Source organism: Alligator sinensis, unplaced genomic scaffold, assembly GCF_000455745.1.
Source record: "Alligator sinensis unplaced genomic scaffold, ASM45574v1 scaffold349_1, whole genome shotgun sequence".
Lineage (NCBI taxonomy): Eukaryota > Metazoa > Chordata > Crocodylia > Alligatoridae > Alligator > Alligator sinensis.
The window spans coordinates 3,140,586-3,153,712 of record NW_005841856.1 but is presented as its reverse complement, the minus strand read 5'-3'; the positions used below and the strand labels follow the sequence as shown (position 1 = coordinate 3,153,712).

The 13,127-nt window shown below is 38.4% G+C and overlaps 1 protein-coding gene across 8 annotated transcripts in view; it reads right to left on the bottom strand.

Moving 5' to 3' along the window:
* Nucleotides 1–1,604: 1,604 nt before the first annotated feature.
* The window catches only part of CDH8 (cadherin 8), a 222,286-nt gene continuing 210,763 nt past the window's right edge, over nt 1,605–13,127 (bottom strand). For 7 of the 8 annotated variants that reach the window (XM_006016421.3, XM_025214370.1, XM_006016422.2 and 4 more), the window contains 2 exons: nt 4,820–5,071; nt 1,605–3,700 (listed from right to left, as the gene is read on the bottom strand). In XM_006016421.3, coding sequence (XP_006016483.1) covers nt 3,207–3,700; nt 4,820–5,071 — 746 coding nt within the window. In that variant the 3' untranslated portion in view covers nt 1,605–3,206. The remainder of the gene's footprint in view (nt 3,701–4,819; nt 5,072–13,127) is intronic. The other variant, XM_006016424.2, reaches the window with a different exon arrangement.

The window sequence follows — 13,127 nt, the reverse complement described above, 5'->3', positions numbered from 1 at the left end:
GATAAAATGTCTAAATCCAGCTGCATATTGTGGGATGCAACGATTTTAATCCCAAGGATTATAACTATCAGCATCGCGCATACATCATACAATTCCGTTGTTATCCAAAACAATTTCACACTGAACCAGTTCCATCTCTGCATAAGGAGCAAATATTGAACATGGAGTGATTGACATAGAAGATCCTAAACCACAAAAAAACCCCCAAAACCCATGGTTCTATAAATTATCCATTCAAATTATTCCAAATCGATGTGTGCAAACTTCTTTTTGCCACAGATACGGTCAGATATAAACAGAAAAAGGCATGCTATCATGGGTAGACCCAACAGTTTCATTGCTTTTTTTCTCTTCCCACTGTGGATATTAGTGCTGAAAGGCTATATGAATGCACAGTTTAAAGCTATACCTACCCGTAGTGGTTACCTTATCTTTTTGACTGACAACGATGAGATTTCTGTCATGCTTTGCCTCTCCTACAGTGCCCATGATGGATTTTTTTTTTTAAAATCTTATTACTGGATGCACTGTCGTGGTCTCAGATGGAACTTTCAATCAAAAAGGCAATCAGAAGGTTATACAATCGTGCTTTTTCCTACAAAGGAGCCTTGCAAAGCTGTGTGGTGAATAATATAACTCATAGTCAGGAGATACTTGCCTTAAATCTGTATGCGGCTGTAAACAATAATCTGATCCATATCTTACAGCACCCTGCCTTGCTCCGCAGAGTGTGGTCTAGACTGGAGCTTGGTTCAATCTGTTGGCAATCAGGCCTTCGCTCTTCTGCCACTGTACTGTTTCCCATTACAATGCAGAATGCCCTTTCACTTTGGGAAAGTGATTAATAGAGCCTTCACACGAACACATCTGACTGTTATTGAAATCTGTTACAAAATGTGTTCAGTTTCATTTGAAACCCCGGTGAATGCAGCTTTTCTATCTTTAGATGACTTCACTGTTTAGCTTATATTATTACTAAGAGGGCTGTGAAAAGTTATTCAGAGATGGAACTTGTGAATGCAGCCTAATTTAAATAAACTGGAGACTTCATTAATTTCATTTAAACCTTTACAATGGATGTAGAAGCAGTGTGAGCATATTAGTTATCTGCAAACTGCAGTTATTAAAGCCAGCTGTAGCATAGCTAAAGCTAATGTCAATATTTCCATTTTGAAAGGCAGACAAAGTTGAGGGTGATGCGTTTAGCTCTTTTTTGTTTTAAAATAAACTTAATGGGAAAGCCTGAGACAATCATTTTTATTTATTAGAAATCTTTTAAAAAGGTTGAGAGGTTAATTTGCAGCATGACACACAGAGAATTAGGCGTATCTATAAGTTCTCTTGTAGTTACAAGCAACTGCATGTCTAATTCTCCATGCACTGTTAAAAATTGCCTCCAAAACCTCTCCTTTGGTGTTTGGACTGCATCCACTACTGTTAAACTGGGTATGTACCAACCAATAGCAAGCTAGTTAATTGATTAATATATGACTTTGCATAACCTGCATCTGTCAGCAGTTTATAAAGAGCCTTTCAGATATTCACAGCTATTCCTCTCAATGGGGTGCAGGTAAAGCTGAAAGAAACAGTGGTAACAAGAAAGGTATTTATAAAAATATATTTCACAAAGTAGGAAACAATACAGGAGTTTCTCTGAATACAATACATGGAGTAAATAAACAAACAATAATATAGCATCAAAACAAAGTAGAAAATTAAAATGATTTGCATGTAATACTTAGTTTTATTATACAATTGCTACTTCTAAATGGCAAGTTTGCATTACAAATTGAATATGCTTGCAGCTTCTAGTGCTGTTCTTTCTCTGTGTGCAAGAGCCCTGGTGCATCACCATGAATAGTATATAAAAGAAATGCTAATAACGTAAGCAGTAAAATTATGTACACACTGGTTCCTGCTCTAATACAGTGGAGAACTATAAGCATGTTTTTACTGTACTGTGTAATGTGTGAATTTCTAAAAGTCTATAGTTTAAATATTCACATGAACCAGTTTACTTCCAGCTGTTTGTGCTTGTATTAAAACACCAGGTACTATATTTATGAAGAAAATATAAAACTGTCAAAAGTTCTCTCTGGGAAAGTTTTATTCCTGCCAGCATTCACTTAAAACTCAACTACTGCAAATGGATAGGTTACGGCTTTAACCTGCAACAAATTGTAATTTTCTTTTCAAAACGTACATTTATTAAACATTCATTATATATAGAAAAAAACTCTAAAGATTTATTAATGGATATAATTTAGTTTTCTTTATAATCTTACTCTATAGATTATCAACCTTAATAAATAAAAGCAGTAATGGACATCAATAAAATATTTATTTCAAGGATTAAACAAATAAATTCAATCTTTAGCAATAAAATCGGCAACCATTTCCTATAAGTCAGTCCATCCCCTTTCACAGTTTTCTTTTCCTTTTTCTTTTTTTCTTTTTAGAAGATGAAGCGGAGAACAGGAGTGATCCTTCTTCTAGAAAACAATCCTTTTTTTAAGGTGGGCTGTGTTTCCCAATCCTTGAATCTCTGCACATTAGTAGGATTTATTACCGCAGCACTGGAATGGATTAAGAACATGTGAATATTTTAAGGCTTGACACAATATTTAAAGATGATATTCAGTCTGTGGTTATGTGGCCAACAATTACTGTATGTACAATGTATGGTCACTGACAGTAGAAACCAGCAGGGATTTACAATGCTATTACTATTCAGCATTGCTAAGAAGACCAACTATTGCTTTTAACATTTTTGTGGTGGGATCTTTGTTGGCAATGCGAAACAAACCATTAGTTTTACGCATACTGGCAGGAGATACTGTTCAACAGCAAAATCTCCGCGGGTCCATTATCTAGAAAAGCACCTTTTCCTTTTTATTCCTTTCATTTCACTGAAGATTATCAAAGATCCAAATCTCCATCTTCAGAGTGGTCAAGTGAATATCAAATATCCAAAGACTTCTAGACACTCCACATACTTTACTTTACACTCCACAAGACTTATACCTCCTAACATATACTTTTTTTTTTGTTTTTTTGGTTCAACATTACAATGTAGTTGATTTTATAGATGACTGGCGCTAAACTTGCCTCTAAAACAAAAAGCCACATTAGTTGTAACTAACAGCTGTGGCTCTAGAATATTACATGATCGTTAAGTCAAGAGTGAAAAAGTTTGTAATCCACTGTCAAGTTTCTTTGTCACTTTCTCCAACTGAGTAAAGTTCTCCGAGTCTTTTAAAGCGGGGACCCCATTCACTGAGGTAGTCAAAATTCTGGTCTGAGTCTGATGTAGAGGACTCCAAGGAGCTAAGGGAACCAGCCACTGAGCCTCTGCCTTCATAGCCATAAATCTGGATAGAGTCATATGGTGGAGCTGTGGGATCATTATCAGCTTCGTGAAGCCTTACATTAATAAATTCATCAACATCAACACCATTAGGAACAGGTGCAAGCCCCTGCCTGGGCATAAATTGAAGATCAGGCTTAATATCCTTACGGGGCAAAAATCCATTAATTCCATCTGGATTTTGCAAAGTTGCAATGTCAAACGCTTCTGTATCCTCTTCGCCACCTCCTTCATCATCATAACGGATTATGTTTTCCCTCACATCTTCATCATCTTTGATAATTAGAGGCTCATTTTTATGTCTTCTTAATGTTACAAACAGCACCACAATGACTGCAAAGGAAGCATCATAAGTTGATTAACTAAGAAAGCATCTAATCAAAGCAACTTCAAACCAAACACTTTTGTAGAGTGCTGGAGATTTTTTTTTCTACATGAGTAATGAAGCCATGAGAAGAGCGAAAAAACCTAGGGCTGCAACTACACTCTGCTTCAGTCATAAAAAATGTGATCAGGAACTGAAGCAAAGAACATGCCCTTCTTATATTTATGTCCCCACATTTAGAAAATGTTGGCCCTAATTTTCAAAATGAATGTGCATAATTGTGAACCTATTTCTAAGCTGAAGTCTGTAGTTAGGTACCCAAAACCAGAGGCATCCAAATTTACACAGAACTTAGGAAATACAGCCTTGACCTTAGCCACAGGCAGAAATGGTTATCTTTTGCTGGCGGTTGCTACAGACTCATGCAGTAGGAGACTAAAACTCTATGAAAAAAGAGAGGCAAAGGGCCTAGATCACATTCATTTCAGAACTATGGGGAGGTGCACTAAGGAGTGTAAATTGGTTACTCTTTGTTGTTTTTGCAGCCTACTGCTAAAATTTCAGTTTATTGAGGTATTACAAAGCAGAGCTATAAGACAGAGAAGTGGGATTCTTCATTCATTGTTCTCTCTCTTGCTTTCCTGATGTTGTATACTAATTTTATATGCTTTATTCAAATATACAGCACTGCTTATCTTGTAAAACTGCAATATCCCTTAAGCCACTGCAATCCGGAATAAACTCATGCAAGTCTCAGAAGAAAGAACATATAATAAATAATCCATTTTCCAGCATCCACAGTACATTTCTCAGTTCCCCTTACTGCTCAGAACCCCTAAAGCCTGATGGGATTTAGTGAATTTGGTTTTATAATCCAACCTTTTTATTATGCAGTTGCTATGTAAGGCTCTTTGGGGGGTAGGGACTTTGCTTTATATTTCTTTTTGTTCTGCGCCTAGCACCACAGAGCTCTGGTTCTGACTGGGATCATTGGGCATGATTTTATATACAATGTGTATGTTAATATCTTTTCCACATAGCAGTACCTTTACCATTTGACTTCCTTATTTTTATTCATTTATGAACCAGAAAAATTTTGAACAGCAGACTATAAAATGAATACGTACCTAGCAGCAAAATGATGCATGCTAATATGGCAATTAAGGCTCCCATACTGAGTCCAATTGGAAGTACATAAGCTTCAACATTACAGGACTGGACAACACCATCACTGCTGCAACCACAGACCCGAATGGTGAGGGTGCTGGTGCTGCTCATGGGAGGATTTCCACTATCACTTATAATGATTGGTAAAAGATATACTTCTTGCTTCTGACGGCTGAATCCACTATGCTTTGCCAAAATGCTGAGAGTATTATCTGGAAAAATGAAAATTTAAATAATTGCATCATTTCAAAAGAGCTGCTGAAAACAAAACTTTTTTTCTAGTTCATAAATCCCCTCCGTAAAAACATACCTCTTTTGTCATACCCTTACCCAACCCCTCCACCAAGTATATAACCAGGCAGCAAACCTCTTGCACACAGTCGTAAGAACTAAGTTAATAAAGACAGTGGATGGAAAAGTTCTATTTAACACAATCCCACCTGTTATTGTCTTACTTAATAAAGTACACCCATCCATTAAAACAAAATGTTCCCTGGATCATAAATAGGACATAGTATTTTGTACCTGCAATAAAAGAAGCTTTTTTTTTTGTTAATGTAGCAGTTAGCGAACAGAAGAAAACAAACAGAAGAGTGGGTTGGAAGCTGCGGGCCTCGATTCAGAAGTAATGAACATGTATTCATGCTCATTACATTGGAAGAAGTCAGACCTTGTTTCTTATGAAAACAGCAGGACAAAAGTGATCTCAGAACATAATTGCTCTAACTTTTGCAGTCTTGTGCGCATGTTTAATTTTACATATATGAGTAATCCCATTAACTTCAATGGGATTTCATATATAAAGTTACCCATACCAGCACATGATTTCAGTCACTGATAGCACATCTCATGTTTTGCAAAAGAACTCATGGAAGTAGCTAGAAAAAGAGTGTCAATGGAAAAGCCGAGAGAAGGAAAGGATGGATTTACCACAAAAACACTCTTAACGCTCTACTTCAAACTTGGTTTTGGTTGATTGCTTCGACAGACTTCCTATAGACTACTATCAGAGATCAATTTTGACTAACAGTAAGCTATTTCTTCCTTTCTGAGCTACATAGCAATGAAATGGCTACAAAGGCCAAACCGTTAAGGAATCGTGTATGGTCACTGGGGCTGAGGGGACATAGGCCATCAAACATGATGCTAACCATATCATTTCCATGTTCGATATAAATACTGGCCTGTCTTAACCACACTAGCTCAATGGGAAGCTATTCCTGGGACAACCTCTGAACCAGAATCAGACTTGCTGCTGTCTCTCCCTTTCTCACAGAGTCAAAACTCACTTTCTCTCAGATTTCAGCAAATGAACCCCATAAAAGTTATCAAGATAGAACTCCTGCAGTACTTACATTTACTGTTGCATATATTATATTTTAAGTATCGACGATGCTGTAACAACTAGAATGTGATGAATGCTGATTTTATTTAATGGTACTCTTTGTAGTTGTACATCAAAAATTATTCAGATTCTCAGATAAAATGATTGAATCCTCACAAAACGTATGAGATTTTCTATTGCTATTAGGTAACCATACATTCCAGACATTGAACAGCCTATCCCTTTCAGATATAAATGATTCTGAATATGCCACAATGTTCAAGTTCCAGCTATGGTGTGAAATCACTTAAAATATGCAAGACACTTTGATTTATGTAAGACTTAATTATTTTTCTTATTTTAAACTGTTTTATTCAGAGGAAGAAAAAATGAATTCATTGTTATGAGTTATGTCCCAGTAGAGTTTGTTGATATTACCCTGCTTTGTATGTTCTTTCATAAAAAATAATATGACAGATTAATAAACTGATATCCTCAGATTTCTTAGGCCTCCAGCATAGGGGTGTTTATATATCTTCCTGAGAAACCTAATAAAAGTGATGGACAATGGAAAGCTAGACTTGTGCATCACATTTGGGTCTAAGAGGTAGATTGTAGCTCTTTTCATTAGTCTCTTTTCTCCTGCATTTCCAAAGTAAATGTTCTTCAAATACCAAGAAAAATCGGTCTCCTGGTATTCAGTGTTATGAAATGAAACTGACACAATTACTAAATGCCTTTTTATGAAAGAAATGAAATTGAAGAGGGAGGGTCATGTGGTTCACATGGAGAGAAAAAAAAAAAACCCTGAAAAGATAGGGGATGTTCATATGATAGATGGAATTACATCTCAAATCCTGAAAGGAAACTCAAAAATCATTCAGTGCAGCTCAGGAGATATTTGAGGGGTGTATATATGTTCCTATGATCCTGTTGTCAGTCAAATCCCTGCTGCACTTTAGAAATATCTTAAGACTATTCTTTTTGGATTGACTGGTTATTGCCCCCATGGCAGTCATCATTATAGGGGTAACAATCACGTCTGGTATAAGCATTCAAGAAAGCGCACCCCAAAGAGAATTCAATCTATAAAATACTAAACAAGCAGGCATAAAGACACAGTGGATAGGGGGAAAAGGAAGAAAAAAACAGTAAAGTGATTAGTTAATTTCTGACCATTGTTAACAACAGTACTTTGTTCTGGTTTTCTTCATTACGTATGCTTATGTATTATATATATCCATCAAATAGAGACACAGATAAATACAATTGGGCAAGGGTAGCTACAAAATATACATAGGCATAGACAACCCAAAATATCTTACAGCCATAGTGTAATGGGGAATTATTTGTCGTAGGGTTTGAGTGTTGCTGCAGCTGTCATGGTCTAGGATGTGAACAAAAGGCAAAGGTTTTTTGTGATCTCTCTTATTGGGCCAGCTGTATAGCTGGGAGATCTGCTGGACAAATTTTCAGGTATCTAGTGCCCTTCCTCAGGGTCATCTTATACACTCTTTTGTTGATTTGCTCATCAGAAAGCTTCCTCTTCCAACTTTAAAAAGAAAAGTGCAGTGATAAAATTATATGTTGCTTTGGCTTTTCTCAAGTTATGTGTATATTTCTACTTAAATTGTTGCCAGAAATAATCTTGCCCTGTACCATAAGGGTGCATTCATCAAACCTTTTTTTAAAATGATTTAGGTACTTTTAGTCAGGTTTTTCAATATATTCCTGTTGTTTCTAAATGACTGCCATTTAAAAATTATCTGAGAAGCTCCAATCACTGTCCTTGTCTTTCAGACCCCCAAAGGAAAAAAAAATGCTCTAATCCTACAGTAAGAAAACTCTTGGGTAAAGCCCATACTGCCTGAAGTCAAAGGAACCCTTCAAAGTTCTCAATGCAACCTCAGGGATTCATGCTGTTTTGTCTTATTCACTGCTTTCCTATTACTTCTTCTTTTTCCTTCTGCCATTCTTTATGATTAAAAAACACTAATAAAAAATTAGTAGAATGGTGGGACTCCAGCCATGGTACTTTCTGAGCTCCTTTACTGTCCTTGTGATAATGGATCCATATGTTGGAAATGTACAATGACTTCTTGCATTGCAGTGTTCCACCCTCACAGGTGTCACTATAAGTGCCCCTTCCACACTTATCCTAGCACTGCCCTTTTCCTTATTATGCAATACGCCTTCCCAGCCCCATGCACCTCAGCTCTGGCCTCCACTTCCCCATCCGCAGGCTGTTTGTGACTGAAACAAAACTGCTGTTTTTGTGAGTAGGCTGTTTCTTTCCATTTCTGACACAGCACTTGTGGCTGTTCTCTTCTATCTAATGCATGGGCCAGTATTATTTTGGGTGGAGGGCTGCTTACTGAGTTTTGGCAAGCCATCGATGGCCGCATGGCAAGCAGCCAGGACAAATAAATATTAATTTTCTAAATTTTTTAGGGGCCCCATGGTTCAGATAGAATGGCCTGGTGGGCCACATCCAGCTCGCGGGCCACATTTTTTCCACCCCGATCTAATGAGAAGATTGTGCAGAGTGTGCAGGCACAGATGAATCATGACACAAAAAAGGTCAAAAAAAGGTCTCTTTACTCTGCCCAATACCCACAACAAGCTTCATTAATGGCTGCTGCTCTTGCTTTGCACTTTCCCTATAACCTACTTCAAACAAAAATATCAATGTAGAAGCTACAGCCACTAAAGGACCCTATTCAAAATTTCCATAAAAGAGAGAATCCAGTAACTCACTTGGCAACTGTCGATCCTTTGGATCATGGGGTACACGCAAGAGGTCTACGTGATCAGCACACCAAGACCTTCAGTGTGTACATCTAGGCAAGAGTATGAAAGACTGAAGGTTTGCCTAGACCTACCATCCCCGCTTTAGACTACTGAAACAGAGTCCAAAGGCCAGACTGAGTCCAGACATCCAGTGCCTTGATGGCTGTAGCTTCTGCCACACAGCAATAGATTAGAGCTGCTGCTGCTGACTGCCTAATGCCTCCGTAAGGGCACGCTTCTGTCACAATGATGTCCCTCAGCCTTTCATAAAGCTTCCTCTTCCAGTTCATTATGTCGTGGTTTGTCTTTTCTGAAGTTACATATATATATTTCTACTTAAATGTATTTCTGCATTTGATTGTTTCATCTTAAGTATGCTACTTTGCACTTGTCCTTATTGAAATAAATCAGCTGAAACACATTTATCAAGGCTATTCTAAATGCTAATATTGTCCACCAAAGCATCTGCCATCCCACCCTACTTGATAGACTCACTTGGTGGACACAAAAAAGCCTTTTGACACTGAAGCCTGCAGGGACTCCTCTTGTTTCAAGATGTACATAGCTGTAGGTAGCATAACGTGGGTGGGAGGAGAATAAAGTCTGCAGACAGGGGCAGAAAGAGGGACCAGAACAGAAAAAAGAAATAGATAAAGATGTAGAAGGCAGGAGGTGGACATTGTTGGGATATACGGACTATAGAAAAGCAAAGCATGAGGGTGGCTGAACTGAATAAAGTAGATGGAAAAAGGGGACTGGGGGAAATAAGACAGAGGAGAGCAAAGACAGACTGGCACGGTTACCCCTGTACCTCAACAAATGAGAGCATATGCAAAGTTAATAAGATACTGCTCACAGTTAATAACGACCAACATTTGGCAACTGGGAAGGGAAAAGACAGGTGTAACCAAGCTCTGTGAGACAGGGAATGTTATTCAGTATGCAGCTGTATGTATAACTGCTGATGTCTCGAAGCAGTGTGGAATAGCAGATGCTTTGGAGGAAGAGATTAGGATTTAGAATGACCATGATAAAGGAGTTGCAGTTGAGTAACTGCAATAAGGGCAAGTGCAAAGTACTACGCTCAGGATGGAACAATCAAATGCAGAAATAAAATCTAAGTAGAAATATATACATAACTTCAGAAAATACAAACCACAACGATTTTATTAAAATCGTTTTCTTCTTACAATTAGAAGAGGAAGCTTTTGTGACTGGCTCGGCTGCAGTACTATAGAAATGACCCCCAGGTCATTTAATGGACTGTTAATTAAATATGAGCCAATACTCTAGAGTGACATTACACGTTAGGACCCCCTCCCCTCCATGTACCATACTAAGGGAATGTAAAACACAAGTGTCCCCACAATAAAGCTTGCTCTCTGAGCATCTCAAAGTTATTCCACTTCATGCAAGGGTTAATTCTGGGCTGTGCTACCTAGCTCATGTCAGGTTAATTTCAGCCTGATCAATGGAGGTAAAATGAGCAATTTACAGTCCTCCAGCATCCCAAGATGCACTGCTCTCAGCTCCCCCACCCTACCCAGAACAGGAGTAGAGCCCGGGTGAGCTCTTAGCAACACCCTTGCCTACCAGCCCTCTTGTGGCAAGTCAGAGCTGTGCAGACAAGAAATGGCAGTAACCTTAATGTGCAAAGGCCTACAGAACATTGCAACTTCAACACCACTTAGCATTCCACATATTTAGTATGGAGGAAGTGCAACATGAATAATTTTTTAAAAAGCTACTAGAACATTGCAATGTATTAACAGGAGGATTGTATGTAAGCCATGGGAATGTATTCTTCCACTCTGTTCGGCACTGGTGAGGCTTCACCTGGAGTACTGTGTCAGTTTTGGGTACCACACCTCAAGGAAGACAGAAACAAGCTAGAAAGAATAGAGAAGAGTGACAAAAATGATCACAGTGCTAGAAAACAGGACATGAGAGGAAAGGTGGGAAGAACTGGGACTATTTTGTTTGGAGAATAGAAGACTGAAGGTAGATTTGATAACAGATTTTAAATGCAAAAAGGGTTGTTACAAAGAAGATGGTGATTCACTGGTCCCTCTGTTCACAAAGGACAGGAAAAGAAGTGATGGCTTAAATTACAACAAGGGACATTTAGGCTGGATCTGCAGTCCTTTAGGTTTCTGCAGACATTTAGGATGGATATCAGGAAGAACTTCCTACCTCTGAAAGTGGAGAAATACTGGAACAGATTACCCAAGGAGATTGTGGAGTCTATTTTTAAAGGTAGGTTAGATAAACATTTGTCTAGGATGTTTGGACAGGCATGCTCCTGCCTTTAGGAAGGGCTTGAACAAAATGACCTCTGGAGGTTACTTCTAGGCCTATTTTTCTATCATTCTAGGGTGCTTAGTAGAATACAAGCCCGATATGGCTAGGCTGCAGATGGAAATGCATTGTAAGAGCCAGATAACAAGAAGGAAGAGAACACAGGTATTGAAGAATACTATGAAAAGGAGCTCTCAATTTGTGGGTGGCATGATGGAGGGAAAACAAGGGTGGGGCTTACTCCAGCTGCCTGGGAAATGTGTGGCAATCTTAACTCTCATCACCACAACAAAAACAGAGAATGAATCAAGGGAATCATTTTGCTAATGGATGCAAACTGCTCAATTTTGCTGCAGGGACTGTTGTTCCTTTTTTTTTTTATTTATTTTTTTATTTTTTGCCCCATCTGAAAAGAAAATGTCACCAGGTGCTGCTGGAAATTAGGCCTCTAAGTGCCTTGCCTCAACCCCCAGCTTGCCTTTCTATTTAGTTTCTAAAACTTGAAAATGACACCAACAGATTAGTAATAAATTCAATTCATCTGATTTGCTTTCCACTCTCTGTGGACACTTCCTTTATAGCACTTTTAGCTGAGAAAGCAGCAGGCAGCTCCTCCAGGAGCAGACACCGATGCTGCTGCATGAATTAACTTGGCAGCAGGTGCTCAGCAAGATGGAGGACGATCACTCTTCACTCATCTCTCTAATTAACCCGCTGATCCTTCATTATAGCGCTGTTCGTGTTAGTTATTTATTCATGCTACTTCTAGCAAAACAGAGGAACTTGCATACACAAAAATTGCTTTCTGTACTAATAAGGCTCTAAATTAAGCTTGCACCAGGAAAGAAATTCAAAATTTAGGCTTCAGCCCTGCCTATAATCCAGGCTGATGGGGTATGTGGGATTCAGATACATTGTTCAGAGAGCCCTCTCACATCCATAGTGGTCACGATAACAACATTTAACCCACAATGACAACATAAACCCTTGCTATGAGCTAGGGGAAATGGAAGGACCCCATTTTGCCAGAGTTTCATCAGATGCAAGCAATTCTCTGGCAAGGTACCAGACAGAAAAGATGGGAAAGGAGATGTTTCTTATTCTGCAAAACAGGTGGTAGAGGATGAGAGTGTAAGTTGGTCATCTGGCTTCTGGTGGTTCAGACAATGTAGTAGTTAAGATATAGCCTTCATTCAAAGCCAAATTCTGCTGGGTTTTTTTGTGCCAATATAAATCCAGGGAAACTTCACAGTTCCCAACGATTATGGGAGTGTAACTTTGAGCATAATTTGTCATGTTCACCATTTCTTTTAACAACACCTGAAATTAAGAGTATAATATTAGTTTCAGTGCTATAATTCCAATGCAAGGTACTTAAATGGATACACAAAAAGGGGTGACTGGGGCACTACATTACAACACACTGACTGACTGGGTTGTAACACAATCCAGTGAAAGTTTCATTCTGCTCAAACAGCTTGACTGGTGTCACTAACTCTGACATCCAACTAAATGACACTGATTTGATAGTCTTCATGAGATCCTTAACTTTTTCTTTGAGGTTGGATGCTATTACTCACCTAACAACACTTTTTTTAACCAATACCAGAAAACTATAAGCGGTTTGTAAAATGCTAGAACATCTAAAAAAGACCAACGCAAGATGCTGCAGAAGGAGCTACGCATCAGGCCTAACACCAAAACCAACACTGTTACATACACAAAATACAACAGGCTGCACAAAGCAAACCCATTTCCTGAAGAAACTATTGCTCCAGAAGAACATATTGCTATGTCAACAGAGGAAAGAAGGAAGTCATGGTAGAACTTTAAGTGGATGTGACACAAAATGGCAA